This window comes from Elgaria multicarinata, chromosome 1, assembly GCF_023053635.1.
Source record: "Elgaria multicarinata webbii isolate HBS135686 ecotype San Diego chromosome 1, rElgMul1.1.pri, whole genome shotgun sequence".
Classification (NCBI taxonomy): Eukaryota; Metazoa; Chordata; class Lepidosauria; order Squamata; family Anguidae; genus Elgaria; species Elgaria multicarinata.
In genome coordinates, this window is record NC_086171.1 from 101,181,026 (window position 1) to 101,205,028 (window position 24,003).

Below are 24,003 nucleotides of genomic sequence, written 5' to 3' on the forward strand. Positions count from 1 at the left end.
GAGGATGGCAACAAGGGAGAGGGCCTTCTTGGTGGTAGCCCCCCGACTGTGGAATGATCTCCCCAATGAGGCTCGCCTGGTGCCGACACTGTTATCTTTCAGGCACCAGGTCAAGACTTTCTTCTTCCCCCAGGCATTTAACACCATTTAACAACGCTAAATTTGTTTTTAAGGACCCCCAGAACTGTTGTTTTTAAATGGATACTGTTGTTTTTATACTGTTGTTCTTATGTTTTAAATTTTGTATACTTTTAATGTTTACTGTTTTTAACTTTTGTAAACCGCCCAGAGAGCTTCAGCTATGGGGCGGTATATAAATGTAACAAATAAATAAATAAATATAAATAAATTTTGTTCCAAGTTATACCAGTCTTTATTATTAACATGCAATTATTTGGGAAGTATAGTAATAATAAGCTTTGTTCTGAGGTAATTTCTTCTCTGTTTGAATTCACGGAATCTTTGCCATTTTGAAGCAAAAGCCATTCTCAAAATGTCTTTGGACAGATGTGAGATGCAACTGCTGTTTGGTGGCGTGGATGGATTTGAGGTGTACTGGGGGAGGAAACGGGAATATCTGGTACATAACCACAGCAAATGCTGCAACCTGCTAGAAATCGGAAAGGTTTAGCTGAGTAGGATTTTACAATACAAATATCAGATGTTTGATATATACGGATGAGAATGTAAACTATATTAGGTGTTGATGATCATGATATTTTATTAAGAAGAGTAATGCAAATAGATATATGTTGTTGTTGTTGTTGTTGAGTTTATTACTCCAGTACTGTATAAATAGCGGTCAGTTCTCAGTAATACAAACTGTATGAAAAAATTAATTACAGAACTGGTGACCACTTATGCAATAATGTTTGTTTTATTTAAACCATGATTTTCCTTCATTAATATAACTTCTGATGTTTAAAAGCAGTGCCGGACCTTAAAATCCTTTTGTAATTTGTTTTGAAATCTATTTCACTTGTGCTTCGCATTAACATGTTTGTATGCAGTAAGGAAGGATTAAATTGAGATGTGCCATTGTATATTCTAGGCAATGTTTGCTTCAAAAACACGGGCATCAAAAAATATCATGGCAGTGTGTTTCCCACTGGACACAGTCTGTAGGCCTATACTTAACAGGAAGTAAATTTAACTTAAATCAGAGGGATCTACCGTATTTCTTCGATTCTATGACACACTTTTCCCCCATATAAACATCTCTAAAAACGGGGTGCATCTTAGAATCGTGGGTGTGATTATTATTCTTAGAATCAAAGCTTTTTTTCTGTTGGTGGTACTGAAATTAGTGTGCATCTTACAATCGATGGCGTCTTAAAATCGAAGAAATACGGTATTTCTGAAACTTACCTAGGAATGGGCTATTAGTATCTCTAGCTGCCATGTTTCAGTACTATTCATACTTTTCTCATATTAACACCCACTCAGTTTACTTCACAGAAATATTGGTTAATTTGTCCTTTATTAGAAGAGAAATTACTCAAGTTGTTTTTAGGAAAACTGCTTGTCAATCTTTCAAGAGGGAGGACGTCCATGGTATTCTTTAAGGGGTTCGGCTCTGGTTTTTGTTGTTGTAAATCAAAATAACATTTCACTAAGCCATAGCATTGATACTATTAATTCTAGTGAACTGGTTAATTTCACATTTCAGCCAAAATGACTCTGAAGTTATCGATGCTGTGTTGAATACTTCCCTAATCACCACTTGACTGTTCTCTCTCTCCTTAGGAGCTAGAACACCAGAGAGGAGCACTTATGAGTGAAATCCAAGCGGCCAAAAACTCTTGGTTTAGCAAAACCCTGAACTCTATCAAAACAGCTACCGGCACACAGCCGCTACCGCAGCCTCAGCTGTCATCATCACCCAAAGAGGAGGGCAGCACATAGTTCTAACTGGGTTCCAACCACAAGAGCACAATGGACTAAGCAGCTGAGGCTCCTTGAAGATCCCTCCAGCGCACCTATTCAAGAGAGGGAAGTGGGGGTGGGTGGGGAGGCAGGAGCGCCAGCCTAGAAACAAATTCTTTCAGTGTCTTTCATTTGTTCTGATGTTGCCCTTTCCAACGGGAAGTTATTTAAAGAATCCTGTTTTACGTGAAATACTCTTTCCTAGCTGCCTTGCTGAAAGTCACATCCCAATATGTTTATATTTTACACTTTATTTTGTATTGCCTAGATGTTAAAATATGAATAACTAATAATTCAGAACTACATGTTCCATATGTTGCTAAAAATTATTCACAATTGTTTTATTTTGCATAAGGGGGAGTTCAAAAGGAGAGAGAAAAGGCACAGTACAGTCATGAAGAAAAAGCACATAAAGGTTTACAGCTGTCATTGGACCCTGCAAAAATGCACCTGTTTTAAGGCTTGACTCTCAGGCCACATTGGTCATAAGTTGGGATAACAGTAACTTTTAAGAGAGAGAGAGAGAGAAGCTAAAACAGGAATATCTCATGAAATCATGTGTCCTTCAGTGTTGCCTTTAAGAATTTCATAACTGATTTCATGTTGCAACTATGGCAGAAAACACCCCCTCCCCAAGTTCTCTTTTGCCAATCAGCAGACTTTGGGCACAATCTAGTAAAACGTCGTATAAGAAATCACATTTGAAATGGATAGAGGCTAGTGGAAGGGAATTTCCTGGTTGATTGCACCCTTTGTGCTCTTGCACAGTTCCCATTAATGTTAGCAAGGCTTGTGCAGGAGACGTTATTAGTAAAATGTGTCCAAAATGCTTAGATGGAAGGTGACCTCACCTTTGATTGGTAGGGCAAATTTTTCGGATGATTCCTATGTCTGTCTGGAAATCATACTTGTTTTATATCTTTCTAAAGTGCAAAAAACAAACAAACATTTCTTACATTTTTGAATTGAACATAAAATGTTTATAGAAATGCTTATTTCATGGAGAATTAAACTATTGCTTAAATTGATGGAAATATTTTTTTTAATATACGTAATATGTATAATAATGTCTCACAGGTCAACATCACTACTGGATGAGAAGTTAGTTGTGTATTGGTTTTCATGTTATGAAAAATGTTCCAAGGACATTGTACTGTTCTGATTTTAATCCAGATTAATGCAATAGCCTATCAGTCAGTTCTGTACAATAAAGTTTAATGACGCTCCTTCTGTGCTTCATTGTCAAGCATATTTTGCAAATAAGAGTTTCAAATTCGGCAGTGCAAAGTCTGACTTGCCCATGATAACTGAGGGGCTGTTGTCATAGACCTTTGCATCTTCTGGCAGCTGTCTATTTCAATTAGCTGGTGCTTTGCCCGTCTCCATAATTCCTGGGTCAACAACCCAGGAATTGCTGCAATGATGTGCAAACCAGGTCATTGATGGCACAAACCTGGGACAGTTTTATATATCCTCCAAGCCTCTAGAAGGTCACATAAACCTCCTCCTGCCCCCAGGAAAATATCCCCAGTAGCCATTTCAAATTCATTTATTGATTTTACTATATTTACATCCCACCGTTCCTCAAAGAAGTTTAAGGCAGCATACATACTTCCTCCTTCATTTTTCCTTTCAGCTTCACTTACCTCCTGAGAGGTAGATGAGGCTGAGAGTGACAGCCCAAGCTCACCAAGTGAGTTTCATGGCCAACAGTAGTCTAACCCCTACCCTACACTGGCTGACAAATTTCCCTGCCTGGTCCAATTTACCAGTTCCTTATGGCCAAACTAGATTATATGGAAATACATATAAGGTTTCCTGATGGCCCCTTTGAAACTGGAAATGCTGCTTTGGAACCTGACAATTTGAAGTGGGGAAAGGGTCAAATGGTCCACTGTCATTTCTCCATTCTTATCTGCCCTGTCAAACAACTTTTCCAATTTAAAAAAGGCATGTGTGTGTGTAATGTTTAGATTTTATTTATGAATTTATTTAAAAGATCTAATCAAGTAGGCCAAAATTAGCCTTTTAGAATCCAACAAACTGGAATGTAAATTACTGAGAAGAAAATTCACTGACAATTGCCATCACCTCTGACCAGAATAGCCAATGGAGAGGGATGATGATGATGATGGGAGCTTTTATTATTATTATTATTATTATTATTATTATTATTATTATTTATATAGCACCATCAATGTACATGGTGCTGTACAGAGTAAAACAGTAAATAGCAAGACCCTGCCGCATAGGCTTACAATCTAATAAAATCATAGTAAAACAATAAGGAGGGGAAGAGAATGCAAACAGGTACAGGGTAGGGTAAACAGGCACTGGGTAGAGTAAAACTAACAGTAGAAAGTAACAGTAGAAGTCTGCACAACATCAAGTTTTAAAAGCTTTAGGAAAAAGAAAAGTTTTTAGTTGAGCTTTAAAAGCTGCGGTTGAACTTGTAGTTCTCAAATGTTCTGGAAGAGCGTTCCAGGCGTAGGGGGCAGCAGACGAAAATGGACGAAGCCGAGCAAGGGAAGTAGAGGCCCTTGGGCAGGCGAGAAACATGGCATCAGAGGAGCGAAGAGCACGAGCGGGGCAATAGTGTGAGATGAGAGAGGAGAGATAGGAAGGAGCTAGACCGTGAAAAGCTTTGAAGGTTAACAGAAGAAGTTTATATTGGATTCTGAAGTGAATTGGAAGCCAATGAAGAGATTTCAGAAGCGGAGTAACATGGTCGGAGCGGCGAGCCAAGAAGATGATCTTTGCGGCAGAGTGGTGAACAGAAACCAACGGACTGATGTGAGAAGAAGGAAGGCCAGAGAGAAGAAGGTTGCAGTAGTCCAACCGTGAAATAACCAGTGCATGAACAAGCGTCTTGGCAGAAGAGACAGACAAAAATGATCGAATCCTGGCAATGTTATACAGGAAAAATCGACAAGATTTAGCTACTGCCTCAATATGAGGAATAAAGGAGAGCGAGGAGTCGAATATAAAGCCAAGGCTACGAGCTTCCTTGACCGGAGTAAGCGTAACATCATTGACAGAGAGAATGAGAGATGAGGAGAAGGTTTAGGAGGAAAAACAAGCAATTCAGTCTTTGCCATGTTAAGTTTCAAGCGACGATGAAGCAGCCAAGCTGAGATATATGAAAGACATGCCGAGATACGATCGTGAACATCAGGAGAAAGTTCCGGAGATGACAGATATAGTTGTGTATCATCGGCGTACAGATGATATTGGAGGCCATGAGATTGAATAAGCTTGCCCAAGGGCAACATGTATAAAGAAAACAACAACGGACCAAGCACCGAGCCTTGCGGAACCCCTACTGAAAGGGGAAAGGAGGAGGACGAGCTGCCATTAGCCAACACGCTGAAAGAGCGACCCGCTAGATAGGAGGCAAACCAGTTATAGACAGAGCCACAAAATCCAAGGTCATGAAGGGAATCTAAGAGAAGATCATGATCAACCGTATCAAAGGCTGCAGTTAGATCAAGGAGAATAAGAACGGAATAATGGCCTTTAGACTTGGCAGTAAGGAGATCATTGGTGATCTTAGTAAGGGCTGTTTCGGTGGAATGCAGAGGACGGAATCCAGATTGAAAAGGATCCAAAGCAGAGTTACTAGAAAGAAAGTCAAGACAGCGAGAGTAGACCGCACGCTCCAGGATCTTTGAAACAAACGGCAACAAAGAGACAGGTCGGTAGTTAGACAGAGATAGCCTATCAAGAGTAGGTTTCTTGAGAATGGGAGAGACTGTAGCATGTTTAAAAGCAGAAGGAAATGAACCAGAGGACAGAGAAAGATTAATAATAGGTAGCAAGGAAGGGAGGATAGCAGGAATAAGATTAATAAAGACGCGAGAAGGAATCGGATCACGAGAACAAGTGGAAGGCTTCGAAGAGCGCAGTATTGTAGACAGTTCATCCGCAGAGACCGAAGGAAACGCAGAGAAATTTGCAGGAGGAGCTGAGGAACAGGAACTGGAAGAGGAGCAGAGCTGGCCAGATCAGAGCGGATAGTTTGGATTTTAGCATTGAAAAAAGAGGCAAAGTTATTAGCAGACAGAGAGGCGGGGAGAGATGTCGGATTAGGCTTCAGAAGAGAATTGAAGGACGCGAAGAGCCGCTGAGGATGCCTAGCATTTGACTGGATCAGCGTTGAGTAGTACTGCTGTTTGGCCAGTGAGATGGCAGAAGAGAAAGAGGAGAGTACAAATTTGTAATGGACAAAGTCTGCCCGGTCCCTGGTCTTACGCCAAAGGCGTTCAGCTGCCCGGGAACAAGAGCGAAGGTAGCGGAGGGAAGAGGTGAGCCACGGTTGGGGTTGAGAAGGGCGAACTATCCGAGTTGTAGATGGAGCAAGATTATCAAGAGTTGAAGATAAGGAGGAATTAAAGAAGGAAACAGCTGAGTCCAAGGAGACAGCTGAACAGACAGAAGGAAGGGAGGAGGCTAGAGACTGGGAAAAAGCCTCATAATTGATAGATTGCAAGTCATGACAAGAGCGAGAAGCGGGACGTGAAGGAGGAGGATTATGAGTAATATTGAAAGAAAATAGGTAATGATCTGACAACGGAAAGTGAGCAGTAGAAAAGTCCAACACAGAGCAATTCCGAGTGAGAACAAGATCCAGACAGTGTCCAAGGGAATGTGTGGGTGCATCAGACCAAAGCTTAAGATCATAAGAGGAAGATAATGAGCGAAATCGTAGAGCTGCAGCATCTTGAGGGTCATCCACATGAATATTGAAATCACCCAAGATAAGAGTAGGACAGTTATCAGAGAGGAAAAAGGACAGCCACGAATCAAAATCAGAGATAAATTTTGAGGACGAGCCTGGGGGGCGATACAGAACTGCAATCCGCAGTCGCAATGGAGCGAAGAGCCTCACCACATGTACCTCAAAGGAGGAGAAGCAATGTGAAGGTGGAATGGAAAGAGGCTGGAACTGGCACAAACTAGATAATAGAAGGCCCACACCACCACCCCGACCCTCTGGGCGACTAGTGTGAGAGAAAGAGAGTCCTCCAAGAGAGAGGGCAGCAGAGATGGCGGTATCATGGGCAGGAAGCCAGGTTTCAGTAAGAGCAAGGAGGTGGAGAGACCTAGAGATAAACAAGTCCTGGATGACAGGGGCCTTAGAAGCAAGAGAGCGACAGTTCCACAAGGAACACGAAAAAGGCAGCTGAGAAGAGCGGAGACACCGGATAGGAACTAAGTTAGGAGAGACGAGATTGGAACGAGCCATAGGGAACAGATATGAGGGGAAAAGAATTGAGAGGAGACAATGAGAAGATCGTGACCTGAATCAGAAAGTGGCAGCGACCGGACCGTGGCTGGGGTTTTTCCTCCAGAGTAGAAGATCCGCTTGACCGGCTTCGCGCCCACGGCTGAGAGCCACAGGCCGAGAGCCCTTGTGCTCGCGCCTCCAGCAGACTGGAGGCTTGAAGTACCTAAAAGAGAGGGGAGGAGCAGAAGCTGCAATTCAAACAGACCAATCGCAGTTAGTCAATGTTGCTCAATGGCTTCTCAGAGAGCTAAGTTGCTTCTCCTCTTCAGGCTGCAAACTGCAGCAGACTGGAGGCTTGAAGTACCTAAAAGAGAGGGGAGGAGCAGAAGCTGCAATTCAAACAGACCCAAACATCTGGAGGGCCACAAGTTGTCCACCGTGATCTAACTCTTGGCTCGGCCCGTGGCAAAAGCGCAGTTCACCTGCATGCAAATCAACGGAACATCGAGGTTCTGCATGTAATTAGGAGATGGATTTGGAGGGCATCTTTTGCAGCAGCCGAAGGCGTTTTGTATTTTTGGGTGGGACTGAGGCGTAAACGGGTGGGGTGGGAGAGCATGTAGTGGGCGCGGCTGCAAGGTGGATCACAGCAGCTAAGCTGCGAGAGATTAGTGATTTCTCTCTCTCACACACACAGAGTCCCCGCCGCCATAGGTATAACATTGGAATACTCAAATGTTTTCTCAGCTGCAGCCCCCCACTCCCTTGGAAAATTGAGATAATGGCTGTATTTTTATTTATTTTTTATCAGCTCAACACCCAAAAACTGTTTTGGAACTTGCCACTGTCAATAAGGAAACTATCACTATCGCTTTCCCTCTGACGTTACTGTTTCCAGTCCCCTCTAACAATATGTACATTAGTACACTTGTCACTCAGCACATTTCATGCGCGAAAGCCTATGCCAACATATCACGACAGTCCATGCAAGCCTATGCCTGCCATCATAAAACGTTGGAAGAAAAAGGGGAGATGTGTACTCTGGTGCTAAGTAAGGTTTAAAATATTTAATAATGATTTCAATAAAAAAATGATATGTAAATTCAAGTAAGACAGATTGATGCATACACTTGCTCAACGCTTTGGGCCCTTAGGCCCTTCATCAGGAGCTGTATCATTGCCAAAATTTGTTTATCCAAAAAATGTAGCATCTCTTTTTCTGTATTATCCTCAGGAGGACTGTTTAAACTGTAAAAGATACTATGTTAGTATCTTTTACTAGTTAGTATCATTTACAGTTAGGATCTTCTACTAGTTAGGATCATTTACAGTTAGGATCTTTTACTAGTTAGGATCATTTACAGTTAGGATCATTTACAGTTAGGATCTTTTACTAGTTAGGATCATTTACAGTTAGTATCTTTTACTAGTTAGGATCTTTTACTAGTTAGGATCATTTACAGTTAGGATCTTTTACTAGTTAGGATCTTTTACTAGTTAGGATCTTTTACTAGTTACCGTAGTATAATTTACAGTTAGGATTTTTTACTAGTTAGGATCTTTTACTAGTTAGGATCTTTTACAGTTTAAACAGTCCTCCTGAGAATAATACAGAAAGAGATGCTACATTTTTTGGATAAACTAATTTTGACGACGATACAGCTCCTGATGAAGGAGCTAAAGGCCCGAAACGTCGAGCCAGTGTACGCGTCAATCTGTCTTATTTGAATTTACATATCAATTTTTATTGAAGAAATCATTATTTCTTCAATAATGCCTGGAACGCTCTTCCAGAACATTTGAGAACTACAAGTTCAACCACAGCTTTTAAAGCTCAGCTAAAAACTTTTCTTTTTCCTAAAGCTTTTAAAACTTGATTTTGTTCTGACTCTATACTGTTAGTTTTACCCTACCCAGTGCCTGTTTACCCTACCCTGTGCCTGTTTGCATTCTCTTCCCCTCCTTATTGTTTTATTATGATTTTATTAGAATGTAAGCCTATGCGGCAGGGTCTTGCTATTACTGTTTTACTCTGTACAGCACCATGTACATTGATGGTGCTATATAAATAAATTATTATTATTATTATTATTATTATTATTATTATTATTATTATTATTATTATTATTAAATATTCTAAACCATACTTAGCACCAGAGCACACACCTCCCTTTTCCTTCCATTGTCATTAGTGCTTTTGTCCCCTTTTCCACTACATCATATAACTGCCACACACCTTTTTAAACGTTTTAAAATGCAATGCATTTTTTTAAAATAAATAAATAAATAGAAGCACCAGCTCCTCTCTTTCTCTCCCTCTCTCTCTCTTTTGCTGCGGACACGCTCTTTTCTAGCTACGCTAAAATCCCGCATTTTTTTATTTATGGGCATTTCTCACTTCCGCCCTAGCAGAGATTTTATAATGTCAATGTGAACCCGGAAACTTTCCAGACAACGAGGTGCGTCACTTCACCGTTCTCTCTCTGTGTTTCTAAAACCCCATCGCTTCCGCTTCCTGGATGGGTGCGCCCGTTTATTGGCTGGACGGGCAGGAAGGGAATGGCGACCAATGCGGGAAGACTCGGGAAAGTTCGAGAGGAGGGAGGAGCAAAGCGGCTGTTACAGTAGACCAGCGGCGCTCCTGTGCCGCCTGCGGAGGACGCGTGCGCGAGAGAGGGTGGTCGTCGCGTCGCCAGGCAGCGGGTCTCGACATGGAGGAGGTGAGGCGGGGCCCGTGGTGCTCCTCGGAGGGAAGGTCGCAGGCACATCTGGAGCACCGGGGGCCGGAGGGAGGGAGGATGGCCTCTTGGGGGCTTTCTGAGAGGCTATAGCGGCATAGAGGAAAAATAGTGCTGGGTGGGAAAAAAGGGTTCCTGTCCATGTGCAAAGTGAGGAAGTCTTCTGATGATGGGGAAAAAATATTCGTTTTAAAAAATCCATCAAACCGACAGTAGGCGCTAAACAACCGACAACGATATAGTCCAGGGCAAAAACAAATACAGAATAGTTCTAAAAATACGGAATGGACAAAATAATTCCGACAAAATAAGGTATCTGAAGTTCTGTCTCCCAAAGGAGGGAAATTTGGTGTTTTGGCCAGAGGACTGTCTGAGTCAGAATAGCTTCCAAGCTATACAGAACTCTTTTGTTCCCTGTGAAAGCTTAAAAACATAAGAAGTACCAGGCTGCTAAGAGCGATAGCTTCATATGTAATGGACTGGAAACCTTTCATTGGATATATAAAAGAACTGCAAAAGGATGGTTTATTTGTATGTGGATTTTATATATAACTTGTATTCTTGCATTCGATAAATATACTTGCTTGCTCTCATGAAATCCGGATCTGGTAAACTAGAAATATGACACTTGCTGTCTGACATGAAGATCGCTTTAAATAGAATACAGCCTTATGTATTTGTGACTATTTTAGTAGTTGTTTATGTTGTGATGTAGTTTGTATTGTTGTTCTACCTTTCCTTGTGTGTTCTGTTTATGTGGAAAATTAATAAAAGTATTAATGTTCAAAATGCTGGATCACATCCAGGGTCCATCTAGCACTGGCCACCCAGCCGTCAACCAAGGACCCACAAAGCAGGATATGGTGCAATAGTACCCTCCCACCCATGTTCCCCAGCAACTGGTGCACACAGGCTTACTGCCTCGGATCCTGGAGGTAGCACATAACCATCAGAGCTAGTAGCCATTGATAGCCTTCTCCTCCAGGAATTTACCCAACCCCCTTTTTAAAGCCATCCAAATTGATGTACAAAATTATGCATGGTGTGTGGAGAATGTGGATAGGGAGACATTTTTCTCCCTCCTGGGGTCATCCCATGAAGCTCATTGGTGGGAGTTTCAGGAGAAATAAAAGGAAGGACTTCTTCACACAGCACATAGTTAAATTATGGAATTCACTACCACAAGATGTAGTGATGGCTTTAAAAGGGGGTTGGATAAATTCCTGGAGGAGAAGGCTATCAGTGGCTACTAGCCCTGATGGTTATGTCCTACCTCCAGTATCCGAGGCAGTGAGCCTGTGTGCACCAGTTGTTGGGAAATTTGAGTGGGAGGGTGCTGTTGCACCATGTCCTGCCTTGTGGGTCAATGGCTGCTTGGCCACTGTGTGAACAGAGTGCTGGACTAGTTGGACCCTCGGTCTGATCCAGCATCAGGGCACTTCTTATGTTCCTAAGCTTGCAAAGGGAACAAAAGAGTTCTGTATAGCTTGGAAGCTAGTGTAATGTCAAGACCAGTACACTGTAAGCCAGGGTGTTCCTGGTTCAGATCTTGTTTCAACTGTGAATTTGCTGGAGCGCCTTAAGCAAGATGTTTTGCCTCACACCCATCTTCAGTAGGAGTCTAAAATCCACTTTACGGAGCAGCAGCAAGGATTGCTAAGCGCAATTGGTTTGAGCACTCAAAACTGCTATATAAATGCCAAGAAGTATCTCTAGATCCTATTGTGAACAGTGATTGGTCCTAAGATATTGTTGTCCCTGTGAATTTGGTTCAAGGATACCAGTATGGCTGTCTGTGTTGGTAACATAGGCTGCTTATGGGGAAAGGGGTGGGGGTGAACTATGGCAGAGTGTTAAGGGCTGTCCCTTGAGGAGAAGTTCAAGATCATTTCACATGGTTTAGCATTGCCTTCATACATAACGGCCTTTTTAGCATATATTTTGCAGTTAAGGCAGAAAAGATGCAAGGGGGCAGCTTTTTCAATGCTTGTTAATGTTTGACCATTCTAATCGGTGCTGTTTCTTTGCAAGATCAAAACTAGGCTTTGGTAGCTTGTTGCTTTTGTGGACTCCTCATAGCCACAGGGCAGGCATCATTTTGGGGGTGTGGGAGATGCTAGTTGATCATGTAGTAGTGAATGAGTGGGGAAGATGCTATCCCAAAGGATAACATGCCACTCTGTGCCATGAAGGGGTAGAATCATAGAATAGCAGAGTTGGAAGGGGCCTACAAGGCCATCAAGTCCAACCCCCTGCTCAATGCAGGAATCCACCCTAAAGCATCCCTGACAGATGGTTGTCCAGCTGCCTCTTGAAGGCCCCTAGTGTGGGAGAGCCCACCACCTCCCTAGGTAACTGGTTCCATTGTCGTACTGCTCTAACAGTCAGGGAGTTTTTCCTGATGTCCAGCTGGAATCTGGCTTCCTTTGAGCCCGTTATTCCGTGTCCTGCACTTTGGAAGGATCGAGAAGAGATCCTGGCCCTCCTCTGTGTGACAACCTTTCAAGTATTTGAAGAGTGCTATCACGTCTCCCCTCAATCTTCTCTTCTCCAGGCTAAACATGCCCAGTTCTTTCAGTCTCTCTTCATAGGGCTTTGTTCATAGGGTACTTGCATGATAGTGTTGGAGGGATGGTTCATTCTTCCATCTCCGTCATCTTGACTTCCCTATGGATGGTGGCAGAACTCTGGAGGGTGAGCAAAGCCTCTTTACAATCAGCAAAATGGAATGGAGGGTTGGATTTTGAGTGGGATTGCTGAGCTAGTCACAGTCTCAGTGCAACCTGCCTGTCAGGATTCTTATGAGGATAAAATGGGAACATCTCTTTGCATGCCACCCTGGACTTCTCAGGGTTAGCTGCAGCTACTGTGGTATGGGATTTAAATTCTTTTCACATGTTGCTCTTTACATTTAGGATTAAATATGTGGTGAGGGAGTAGGGTTGTGTTGCCTGACCCCACCTCTAATGTTGTATGCTTTGCTGGCCATGTCCGCATGCCCCATGGTTTGTATATTGAGCAAAACTACATGTGCCTGTGATCACACAGAGTTCCCAGCTGTATGGAAACATATGCAGCAGTGTACCTTTTGCTGATGTTACACTGAACCAGTGAACACTGGAGGAGGTGGTGGGACAAGAGGCGTGGTTTAGGGTTTTAATGTAGGGCTGGAATTGTGGAAGTATCTGTTCACCTCTGCTTAGCTGTAAAGCTCGTTAAGAACAGTTTCATCTTGCCTCTCTGGCACAAAAAGCAATTGCCAAGGCTGCTAACAATTACATTACAAGCCGTACTAGATTTCATAATTAAAATTCAATTAAAATGCAGTAAGCATATTAAAAAGTGGCATAAGAACAGGAATAAAAAAGCAGCAGAACAGAACAAGCAGTTCAGTACAAATACATGCCGAAGGCGTGATAGACCAAAGTCATCTTTCAGACAAGAAAGGTTTGGAGGAATATATCTGACTTTTGGTAAAGGCGTCACTCTGAAAGGACACACAGATTTGGAATGGTAACATGGGGAAAAAACTGGTCGGTCACCCATCACACCTCTGGAAACATCTTTATTTCAAGAAGCCTCCCTTGACAAGCCACAATATTTATTGGTTCTGTTTTAAAAATATTTAAAAAAATATGTTTTATTCTATTTATCTTTTTTTGTTTACCATTCTAGAATCTGTCTAGATGTGGAACAGCATATAAATGTTGTGAATAAGATAAATAACCCGTTGGGGCATATGCTGGTAGTGGGTGAGCAAAGTGAACCCCTATTTTATTTATTTATATCCCACCTTTTTTCCTCCAAGGAAGCCAAGGTGGTGTACATAATCCCCCTCCTCTCCATTTTATTCTCACAACAACAACCCTGTGAGGTAGGTTGGGCTGAGAGTCTGACTGGCCCAAAGTCACCAATGGGTTTCCATGGCCGAGTGGGGACTAGAACCCAGATCTCCCAACTCCCAGTCCAACACCTTAGCCACTACACCACACTGGTGGTGTTTTAATAATAATAATAAATTTATTTCTTACCCGCCTCTCCCTTTGGATCGAGGCAGGGAACAACATTAGTACAGGAATCAATACATCTTAAAAATTCTCGATTTTACATTGATCTGGGTAGGCCTGCCGGAAAAGGCTAGTCTTCAAAACTGCCTTAAAATCACAGAGAAAGTTAATTTTATGAATCTCCTCCGGCAGGCCGTTCCACAGAAGAAAAGGTCCTCTGGGAAACTGATGTCAGCCTAATCTTGGTTTTGCTCTCTTCCTCCCTGGCTAGCAGAGCCCAGAGTGAGGCAGAGTATTCTTGTGAGAGGTCTGAACTAAGCGTTTCAGAGTGTCCTTGGTGGCCCACCCCTGGCCTAGAATGAAAGAATTCATCTTAGTCTTGACTTTGCCCTGGGTGTCCCTCACGTTTTGGTAGTGATACCCTGTTCCTGGAATGCTGTTACAACTTTTCAGCGTCAAGTCTTTTTAAATGTCAATAGTGTTGATTTTTAGGCTGTGGTTTTGTCTATATTTTGTTTGTTGTTTTGATATTTATTATTTTAAGAGGTCTGTAAGCTGTCCTAAAGCAATAGCTGAGAGGGCAGGGTATACAGTTTTAATATAAATACGAAGAGGTCAGTATTTAATGAATTTGTGTGCCTACTATGCTTCACCCAGCTACAGAAAGATTTGGAAGAGGTGAAAGAGCTTCTGGAAAAAGCAACAAGAAAGAGAGTTCATGATGTCCTGCTGGCAGAAAAGAATAAGATAGAGAAAGAAATCAGGAACCAGGCACCACTCAAACTAAAAGCAGAGACATCTGAAGAAGAAAAACCACCACTCACGGGATACACGGTGAAAATCAACAATTATGGTAGGACTGGATTCATGCACCCTCTCTTTGTATTCTTATAATGGAATGAAGGGAATGTTCTAGCTGCCAGTTTTCAGTAAACTGCTTAGCTGTTAGCTTCAAAGGAAGACAGCACATATGTTGTCCCATGGTGCCAAAAGGTTGCCAACCCCAACTTAGATTTTGGAATCCTGTATCTAATATATGGCTTTCTCTTCATTCCTTTAGCTTGGGATCAGTCAGAGAAATTCGTGAAAATCTACATCACTTTAAGTGGAGTTCAGCACCTCCCAGATGAGAATGTGCAGGTGCACTTCACAGAAAGGTGGGTAGTATGATGTTGATAGAAAGTACAGCTTGAAACTCCAATCACCCCTTGAATTGTTGGTCCTTTGCTACTTGTTCAGATGCATGTTTCAAAAGCTCATGAAATAATTCTCCAGTTTTAAACTTCTTTCTCAATTTGACACTTGTACGTGTGTGAACATGAATTAATGATGGACACCCTCGGAAACCTCTGGACTGTCACCTTCAGATTTTATTTTTAAAAATGACCAGTCACTTAAAACTCCTAACAAACTTTGCTGAAATATTACCTGTTCACTTGTGAATTCCCCATTGATTGCTATAATTATGATATTTTTAAAAATGATTGTAGCAATTAAAATTACAATAAAGTATTTTTTAAATGGAGGCTCATCAAATGTTGATTCTACTTATTAGCCAAATCCCTTACTTGTATCACCGCTGAGCCCTCCATTCCACAAGTCCCACGGTGTGCAGAGGTTCCGAGGAAGGCAGGGGTGTTTTCTCTTAGGGCTGACCTTGCAGAGGCTGCAAGCAGCATTTTGCTTCTACTGCTGAAAAAGCTCAAGGGGAAGGGGGAGAAAGGGAAATGGCAGAGAGAAAACGTAGAGATGGCTTCCACTCCACCATCTGTGCTTTTGCAGTCAGCACCAGCAGTACGTTGCCTGCTGCCGCTGCCTCCAAAAGTCCAATAGGAAGTGAGGGAACGAGGGGGTCATTCATTCAATTTCTCTTTGGATTTCACAGAAGGTTGAAGCAGTGAGGCACTGCAGGCAATTTCTGTAAAAAACACACAACCCAACAACTTGCAGGATGAAAGCCACTCTTTTTCTTTCCCTGTTCTCCCTTGGGCTTTAGTTCCCCATTCTCAGTGATGCTCCCACCACACCAAGCTTTTGAAAAAACCCACCAGCCCTGCAAAGAAAAGGTGGTGGGGGGGAGAGAAGCTGCTGCTACTTTTCTCCATGGAGATCCGGGAATAAGGGTGGTGACTTTTCTCACTTCCCGTTAGGTTTTTGCAAGAGGCGGCAGCAGCAAGGCCCACCTGGCACTTCCTGTAAAAGCTGCTCACAGCCAAACAACCTTTCCTTTTCTCCCTGCTCTGGCAGAAGGGTGAGAGAGGAAGGGTGTTTTCTCTGCCACTGGGGCTTCTGGATAAAGCGGCAACAGCCGCACCTCCCTGCCGCGTCCTGCAAAAATTGAACAGCAAAGGAAACATTGCCCCTTGTTTCCTCCAGAGAAAAGGAAAGGGACATGGTTTCTCTCTGTTCTCATAGGGAGCTGTGCAGAATGCAGCAGCAGCAGCAGCACTAGTGCTCTTTGACAAAACCCCAACTTGCAGGAGCGAAAGCACTTTTCTTCCCAGGTGAACTTGGGGAGGAACAGAGCCTTTGGTGGAAGCACAGATGCTCTTCAGACTGGATTACGGATCAAGAGGCAAATGGGTTGATCAAACCCTGGTCATTAGCTTCTAGGGGTAGCCAGACAATATTAATCAAGACCACAGGGAACGAGGGGATCCTTTTAACTCTGATTCTGTTCTTCAAAACCACTCAAAGAATAGTTCTAATACATTCATCGTATCTGACCCACTTATCTCAAATGCTCACTTGGATGTCCTTCAGTACTGTAACCCTCATCAGTAATTTTATTTTAAAACACCAAGTATTTTATTTCCCAAATAATCAGATAAACTGGATTTAGACTCGAAGCAATATAAGCTATTTGCCCCTGTGTTTGGTAGGGGATTGTGACACTGCATTTATAACTCCTTTTCTCTCCCCTCCAGATCATTTGATCTGTTGGTGAAGAATTTAAACAACAAGAATTATACTATGACATTCAACAACCTTCTGAAGCCCATCTCTGTGGAAAGCAGCTCATGGAAGGTCAGTGCATCTCATCCAGTAAATGCTAAAAAATATTGTAAGGTGCCAGGATTTCACTTCAGGTCTGCTCCCTGTGTTACTCCTTTCTGGTGGCATACTGCAAATCAATTCTCTTACTAGAGCATGAGGTGGGTAGCTGCCTCTGTAGTATCCACTTTCAAGCCTGATGCCTGTTCCCAAGGAACTCCCTGTCCAAATAGTTATCTTCTGCTTTCAATACTTTTGGGCAATAAAGGACCTGTCATCAAATGTCACAGAGGCCTAGTTCTCAATCAAGTGGTAAACTTCAGTCTGGGCTATACCTCTTTGGAGTGTGTTGGACCAGATGGAATTAGGGGTGGGGGTTCTGTCTCCTGGGCACAATAGAAAAACATCCATCTGCCAGTACCTTTGGCTGACACTAGCTAGTACTTCGGTGTTTCATCTTGCAACAGTATTTTATCCAGAGATTGTCCTTAAGAAAGCATATCTTGAATCTTTCACTAATAATAAGCATTTGTGAACTGTCAAGCAGAAATATGGCATATATGTACACAGAGCATCAGTTCTGGAATTTGTACAGAGAATTAACACAATTGAGAAAGAATCTTCTAACAAGTATAAGCTAAAACCCAAAAAGCATATTTTTGTAAAGAAAGCACCATATTCTGTTTCAACGCACTAGTGGCCACTTCACGTAAACTCTTTAATCCTGTAAACTATCTTTAATATTCTATTCTTTTAGCACACCGAATTGTAATTCTCTCAATTGTTTTAAATATTGGTATTGTGGTGCTTTAAAATATAACTGATGCAAATAGTATCCTGTCTGGTAATTCTACTTCACTGTCTGAATTTTTTTTTAACACTTGGAGACTGCTTTCCTTCTTTACAGATCAAAACAGATACTGTCTTGATATTGTGTAAGAAGAAGCAAGAGGAAAAATGGGAGTGCTTAACACAAGTTGAAAAAGAAACTAAGGAGAAAGAGTAAGTATACCTCTTTTTCTTGTTCTATCAATATTGCATTGCTATCTACATGCAAGGACTAGCAAAACTAACCTTGTTAAGCCAGAGAGTTCCATTGATCCATGCAAAATGTTTTGAGAATGGGCAGGTTTTTGAAACAGAACTACTGTCATGGCCTTGCTCATTCTAGCATCTGGAGACTTTATGAGGCTGAAGTCCAGTCCAGGCTCCCCTATAAATTGCTTCATCTGTGCCACTTACCATTAAACACTAAGGAGTATTCTTAATGAGCAGTTATTTTAGTTCCTCCTTTCTAGAACACATCTTCTCCCATGTTTTTTCTAAACTGGAACTGTTCTTCATCCCTGCTTGTAACATTATCACAGAAACTATTTTCCCCCAAGAGGTTCTTCATCCTCAAGCCCAAACTTGGCCGCAGTATTTTCAACAAGATCTCTCCTGTGGTCTTACAGAAATACCAGTTCTTGAAATATGCCATTAAACTCTTCTGTGGCAAAGGTTTCAGCTTAAGGGCTGGATTGCTACTCAAGAAATATAGGGGTCAAGACCACCCACTTCACATAAACATCGTCCACATCATTCTCAGCCCCCACAACGGAGTCACACAGATCAATTGGTGGGGAGGTTTATCCATCCTCATTGTGGCACAGTGGATGGAGGTTTATATCTCGCCATCTTGTGTGCCATGAAGGGAGTGAAGGATCGGGCATGGGGAGGGGTGTTGTGTGGGACAGTGTTGCAGACCAGAGGCTCCCCATCCCTGCATTAAAAATATATAACAACTGGTTGCTTGTAATGCTGCACATAAGAACTAGGGCTATTTCTGGACCTGATATTGCATTGAATTCCAAATGTTCAGGAACTGGTAATCAGGGTTAGACTTAAATAAGGATTTAAAACTTTATGAGGCATGATTTAAATCACTAAAAGAAAACACTAGTTTAAATCAAGTTTGCCACTGATAATTGTTCACATATTTCTTAAAACAATGGTGCAAATCTGATCACTAAAATGTGCTAACATGCAGCTCAATACAGCATTTTACAACATCAAGGACGGTATATTTCCAGATAGCACATTACACCCAGAAGCAGTGGCAGTTTTTCTTTGTGGCAAAAGTGTGCAGGGATATAGGAACCGGAAGCTGTGCCTGTACTGTAACGTCTTACCTTATTTCCAATTTGTACCATCGTTCCTTACCACTCGGCATCCAACTGGCCTTTCCTATATTGGCTCTCCTAACTAACTCCTCTGCCTTGCTTGGTCCAGCTCCACTTCCATGTATGCATTGAACGAGAATCCTATACAGCCTGAGCCTTTACACATGCGACTTTAGTTAAGAGAAACATAGGAAGCTGCCTCTCAAGGGTTTCAGGCAGGATTCTTTCCCAGACCTACCTTGCAACACCAGAATTGAAATGGGGAACTTCTCCATTCTAAACATGTGCTGTACCAGCATTTTCAAAAAGCAAAACTGGTAGTTAGGCAGGGCAGAACTATTTTTATGAGGAGAAATGTGAAATAATACCCAACTTTGATTGGTGGGTAACTCAGTGTGTGTGTGTGTCAGAGCCACGAATTCATTTTTTGGGACTGTAAGTTTAGGTTTAGCATGTTTGAGATTAGATTTTAATTGTAACTATGCTATTTTTGAAATGAGTGGGAAATACAGCATTTTATTTATTTATTTATTTAAAAAAAACTCTATAAAATCAGTTAATTTTTTTTTGCACCCTGCTCATTTTATTTATTACATTTTTATACCACCCAATAGCTGAAGCTTTCTGGGCAGTTTGCAAAAATTAAAACCATGAAGAGCATAATAAAACAACCAACAGTCTAAACACAAATACAAAATACAATATAAAAAGCACAACCAGGATAAAAACACATAGCAGAAATTGATATAGATTAAAATACGGAATTAAAACAGCAAAGTTTAAATTTAAGTTAAATTAGGTGTTAAAATACTGGGAAAATAAAAAGGTCTTCAGCTGGCGACGAAAGGAATACAGTGTAGGCGCCAGGCAAACCTCTCTGGGGAGCTCATTCCACAGCTGGGGTGCCGCAGCAGAGAAAGCCCTCCTCCTAGTAGCCACCTGCCTCACTTCCTTTGGCAGGGGCTCACGGAGAAGGACCCCTGAGGATTATCTTAAGGTCCGGGCAGGTACATGGGAGGAGGCATTCCTTCAAATAACCTGGCCCCAAGCCGTTTAGGGCTTTGAATGTTAGTACCAGCACTTTGAATCAGGCCTGGACTTGGACTGGCAGCCAGTGAAGTTGTAGACGGACTGGCGTGATGTGGTCTCGTTGGCCAGTCCCTGTTAGTAAATGCGCTGCCCTGTTTTGTACCAGCTGAAGTTTCCAGACCATTTTCAAAGGCAGCCCCACATAGAACACATTGCAGTAATCCAAGCGAGAGGTTATCAGAGCATGGATAACTGTAGTTAGGCTATCTCTGTCCAGATAAGGGCGCAGTTGGTATATCAGCCTAAGCTGATAAAAGGTGCTCTTTGCCACTGAGTTCACCTGTGCCTCAAGTGACAGTTCTGGATCCAAGAGCACCCCCAAACTACAGACCCAATTCTTTAGGGAGAGTGCAACCCCGTCCACAACAGGTTGAACATCACGTTGCCGGACAGATGAACCACCCGCTAACAGTACCTTTGTTGTGTCTAGATTGAGTCTGTTTGTTAGCCCTCATCCAGTCCATTACCGTGCCCAGGCACTGGTTCAGAACAGTCACTGCCTCACCTGGGTTTGATGAAAAGGAAAGGTAGAGCTGATTATCATCCGCATATTGATGACACCTCAGTCCACATCTCCGGATAACCTCCCCCAGCGGCTTCATGTATATGTTAAACAGCATAGGGGATAAAATAGAGCCCTGTGGAACCCCATGGCTTAGAAGCCACAGCACAGAGCAATAATCCCCCAGCACCACCTTCTGGAATCGGCCATCCAAGTAGGAGCAGAACCATTGCAACGCAGTACCTCCCACTCCCAGCTCAGACAACCTATCCAGAAGGATACCATGGTCGATGGTATCGAAGGCCGCTGAGAGGTCCAGGAGAACCAACAGGGTCGCACTCCCCCTGTCTCTCTCCCGACAGAGGTCATCCCACAGGGCGACCAAGGCAGTTTCTGTTCCAAAGCCAGGCCAGAAACCCGATTGAAATGGATCTAAATAATCCGTTTCATTCAAGAGTGCCTGGAGTTGTCCTGCAACCACCCGCTCAAGCTCCTTGCCTAGGAAGGGGATGTTCGCCACCGGCCTATAGTTTTTAACATCTTCCCGGTCCAGGTTTGGCTTTTTCAGGAGTGGTCTGATTACCGCCTCTGATTACCACTCCCTCTCCCAAGGAGGCATTTACAACCTCCTGGACCCAGCTAGTGATCCCCTCATTTGATGTAATAATCCATGAAGGGCAAGGGTCAAGCACACAGGTGGTCCACTGGACTTGGCCAAGCACCTTGTCCACATCCTCAGGCCTGGCTGAGACAGTGCTCTGAATGCCTCTACTAGTGGAACTGCATTCAGCGTGGTGTCCAATTCAAGTCGAATCTGAGCGACTTTATCTTCAAAGTGCCGTGCAAACTCGTCACAGCATGGTACCAAGGGTTCAACTGTCTCATGCCCTGGCCCAGAGTGTAACAGGCCGCAAACCACTAGAAAAGCTCCGCCGGACAACACTGTGAAGACGCAATGCTGGTGGAAAGGAACCGTCTCTTTGCCACCCTCACCATCACAGAGTAGGCTCGATAGTGAGCTCTAACCTGTTTTCGATCAGACTCAGCACGAGTTTTCGTCCACCTGCATGTGTCCTTTGGTAAAATGTGATTTTAAAAAACCCTATAAAATATGTAGTTCTCAATATGAAAAGGAAGCTTCCCCTAGGGAAGCAGTTACCATATTCTGCCGTTGTGTGGCACTGATTTCAATTCTGGGATATCAAACTATCTTCTGTTGTGGCTTTGGGTGTGTTATAATTAAGGATCAGAGGAATCTGTCTGGGGTGGGGGTCAGGTCGGTCGAGCTTTTCGCAGGTCAGGCCAGCGACGGACTTATGCCGCCGCCGCCATCCTCAGCTGCTCTGTACAACTCCCTTGCTTGAGAGAGGTGCGGAGCGGCCAGCAGGTGGTGGTTGCATAGAGAGAAAAGGCTGTGGCACTGCCCTTCCTGCCACCACTAGCTGCTGTGTGCAAGTCTTTCCTGCTGGGCTGCAGTGGCTGAAAATCTGCGAGTTCTGGCGGGGAGCACAGGGTGCAGGACAGCTCACAAATGCAAGCGGAGTTAGGGGCTCCAGGAAAATCTGTCGAGCCCCAAGAAAGCCAGATTTCCTCATGCTGGACATCCCTAGTTGAAATGCACGAAGTACTGGTAGTGCAAAGCGACACACTTGTTTATGTTTGAGCTCCCCCCGCTGGTCAGATGTAGGTGAATTCTCAGACATGGAGGTAGCTGCACAAATTCAGCTTTGAGAGTAAGCTGCAAGATTTGGAAAGTTCATTTGAGCTTCTGTCTCTCTCTCTCTCCCCAACTCCCACCCACTAAGGTAAAATCAATCTAATCCAAGTAATCTCTCTGTGTAAGTCCCATTAATTTTTCAACTATGACTTAGGCTGGCTTTACACAACACATTACGCCATGGTTTATTTTCTGCCACCCATGATGGGTTAATCTCTCCCTAAACACCCCACTCTGAGAACCCATGCACTGCTGAATGGGGATAGTGGGACGGCGGGGGGTGGGGGAGAGGATATGTTTGCATAACCTAAAACACATAGTGGTTAGCAACCGACCATGGCCTAGCGTTATATGGGAACCCAGCCTTAGTTTCAGGGGTGTGATTAATCACTTGTATATAAATCTTGTTATGGAGCATTCTAAATTTGCAATTTGTGGTAATTCTTTTCTGTATATGTATCTGCTTTAGGAAAGCTTCTTATGACACATCTGACCCAAGTGAGGGGTTGATGAATCTGCTGAAAAAGATGTATGCAGAAGGAGATGATGAAATGAAGAGATCCATTAACAAAGCCTGGGTTGAGAGCCGAGAAAAGCAAACCAAAGAAGATTTACCAATAGATATTTGAATAAATGTTGGCCAGGCTAGCCTTCGTAATGTAAATTATCTTGTATGAGGCTTCTACTCTGATTCAGAGGTCAGAGAAAGTATGGTGTTTACATAACCCTCCTCAAAGCAAAGACTGCATGAGTTTCATGTTTCAAATTGGAGATAAGTAACAAAACATGCTGTAAAGCATTTTATTTTATTTAAGTGTGTTTTTGCCCTTCTTCCTTAAGGCTTTGAGCCTCCAGTGCTTTTGTGAAGCTGCCAAAAATAAGTAAATTAGCTTGAACGTATCTGTATAATGGCTCAAATCAGTATCTATGTGCTTCCACACCTACACAAGTTGTCTTATATAAAAAGCTTAGGAAGTTTTCAACTCTGAGAATTGTTAACTTGAGAAAATGTGTTTCATAGCAATTGTGTGCAAGCTGCAGGCTTACACAAGGCAAGCAGAAAGACAGCTTAGAGCGCAACCTATGACCCCTAGACAGTGCCTGAGGGACATAGAATTCTTCCGTTTCCTGGCTCTGACCTCTGAGCTGGCGCAGAGAGAACTGCTATGAGCTCCCAAACATGAGCTCAAAAAGGGGTAACTGGGGGCTTGCAGCTGGGTGAGGAGATGTGGGGATACAAGCTATCCCCAGCCACCCCTCCCTGTCCCCATAGCCCATCTAGCTAAAAGGCAGAGCAGGAGGCCCAACATGCCTCCCACTCTGCACTGGAGACCCATAAAGCCTCCACATTCAGAGGCTTTTGAGTATCCAGGGCAGGAGCGACACAATTCCAGCCTTCGTGAATTTTCCTCAGAGATTAAAGGTGCACATCCTGAGAAAAGTATGCAATGCTCTTTCGCTAACATGTGATTGGATTCCTGGGAAAAGTTTTACGTGGGTTTCATTGTGGAATGAGCAATCTCTTGGTTTTATCAGCAGAGAGGGAAATGAGCCATTCGTCCTCCTGGTTGTTGTGCCATTGGAAGTCATAGAGAGAGCAAGACATAAACAATCACTGTGTATCCAGTTCTGATTGGAGGT

General features: G+C 43.0%; 2 protein-coding genes across 6 annotated transcripts in view; both read left to right on the top strand.

Moving 5' to 3' along the window:
• The window catches only part of RABGAP1L (RAB GTPase activating protein 1 like), a 206,038-nt gene extending 202,886 nt beyond the window's left edge, over nt 1-3,152 (top strand). For all 5 annotated transcript variants that reach the window (XM_063133843.1, XM_063133871.1, XM_063133862.1 and 2 more), the window contains one exon: nt 1,747-3,152. In XM_063133843.1, the coding sequence (XP_062989913.1) occupies nt 1,747-1,905 (159 nt within the window). In that variant the 3' untranslated portion in view covers nt 1,906-3,152. The remainder of the gene's footprint in view (nt 1-1,746) is intronic.
• Nucleotides 3,153-9,672: 6,520 nt separating this feature from the next.
• CACYBP (calcyclin binding protein) lies at nt 9,673-23,262 on the top strand. Its single transcript, XM_063130075.1, has 6 exons — nt 9,673-9,873; nt 14,556-14,751; nt 14,959-15,055; nt 16,826-16,925; nt 17,800-17,894; nt 22,832-23,262. The coding sequence occupies exons 1-6, from the start codon at nt 9,673-9,675 to the stop codon at nt 22,989-22,991; spliced, it is 849 nt and encodes a 282-aa protein (XP_062986145.1). The 3' UTR covers nt 22,992-23,262.
• Nucleotides 23,263-24,003: the final 741 nt, after the last annotated feature.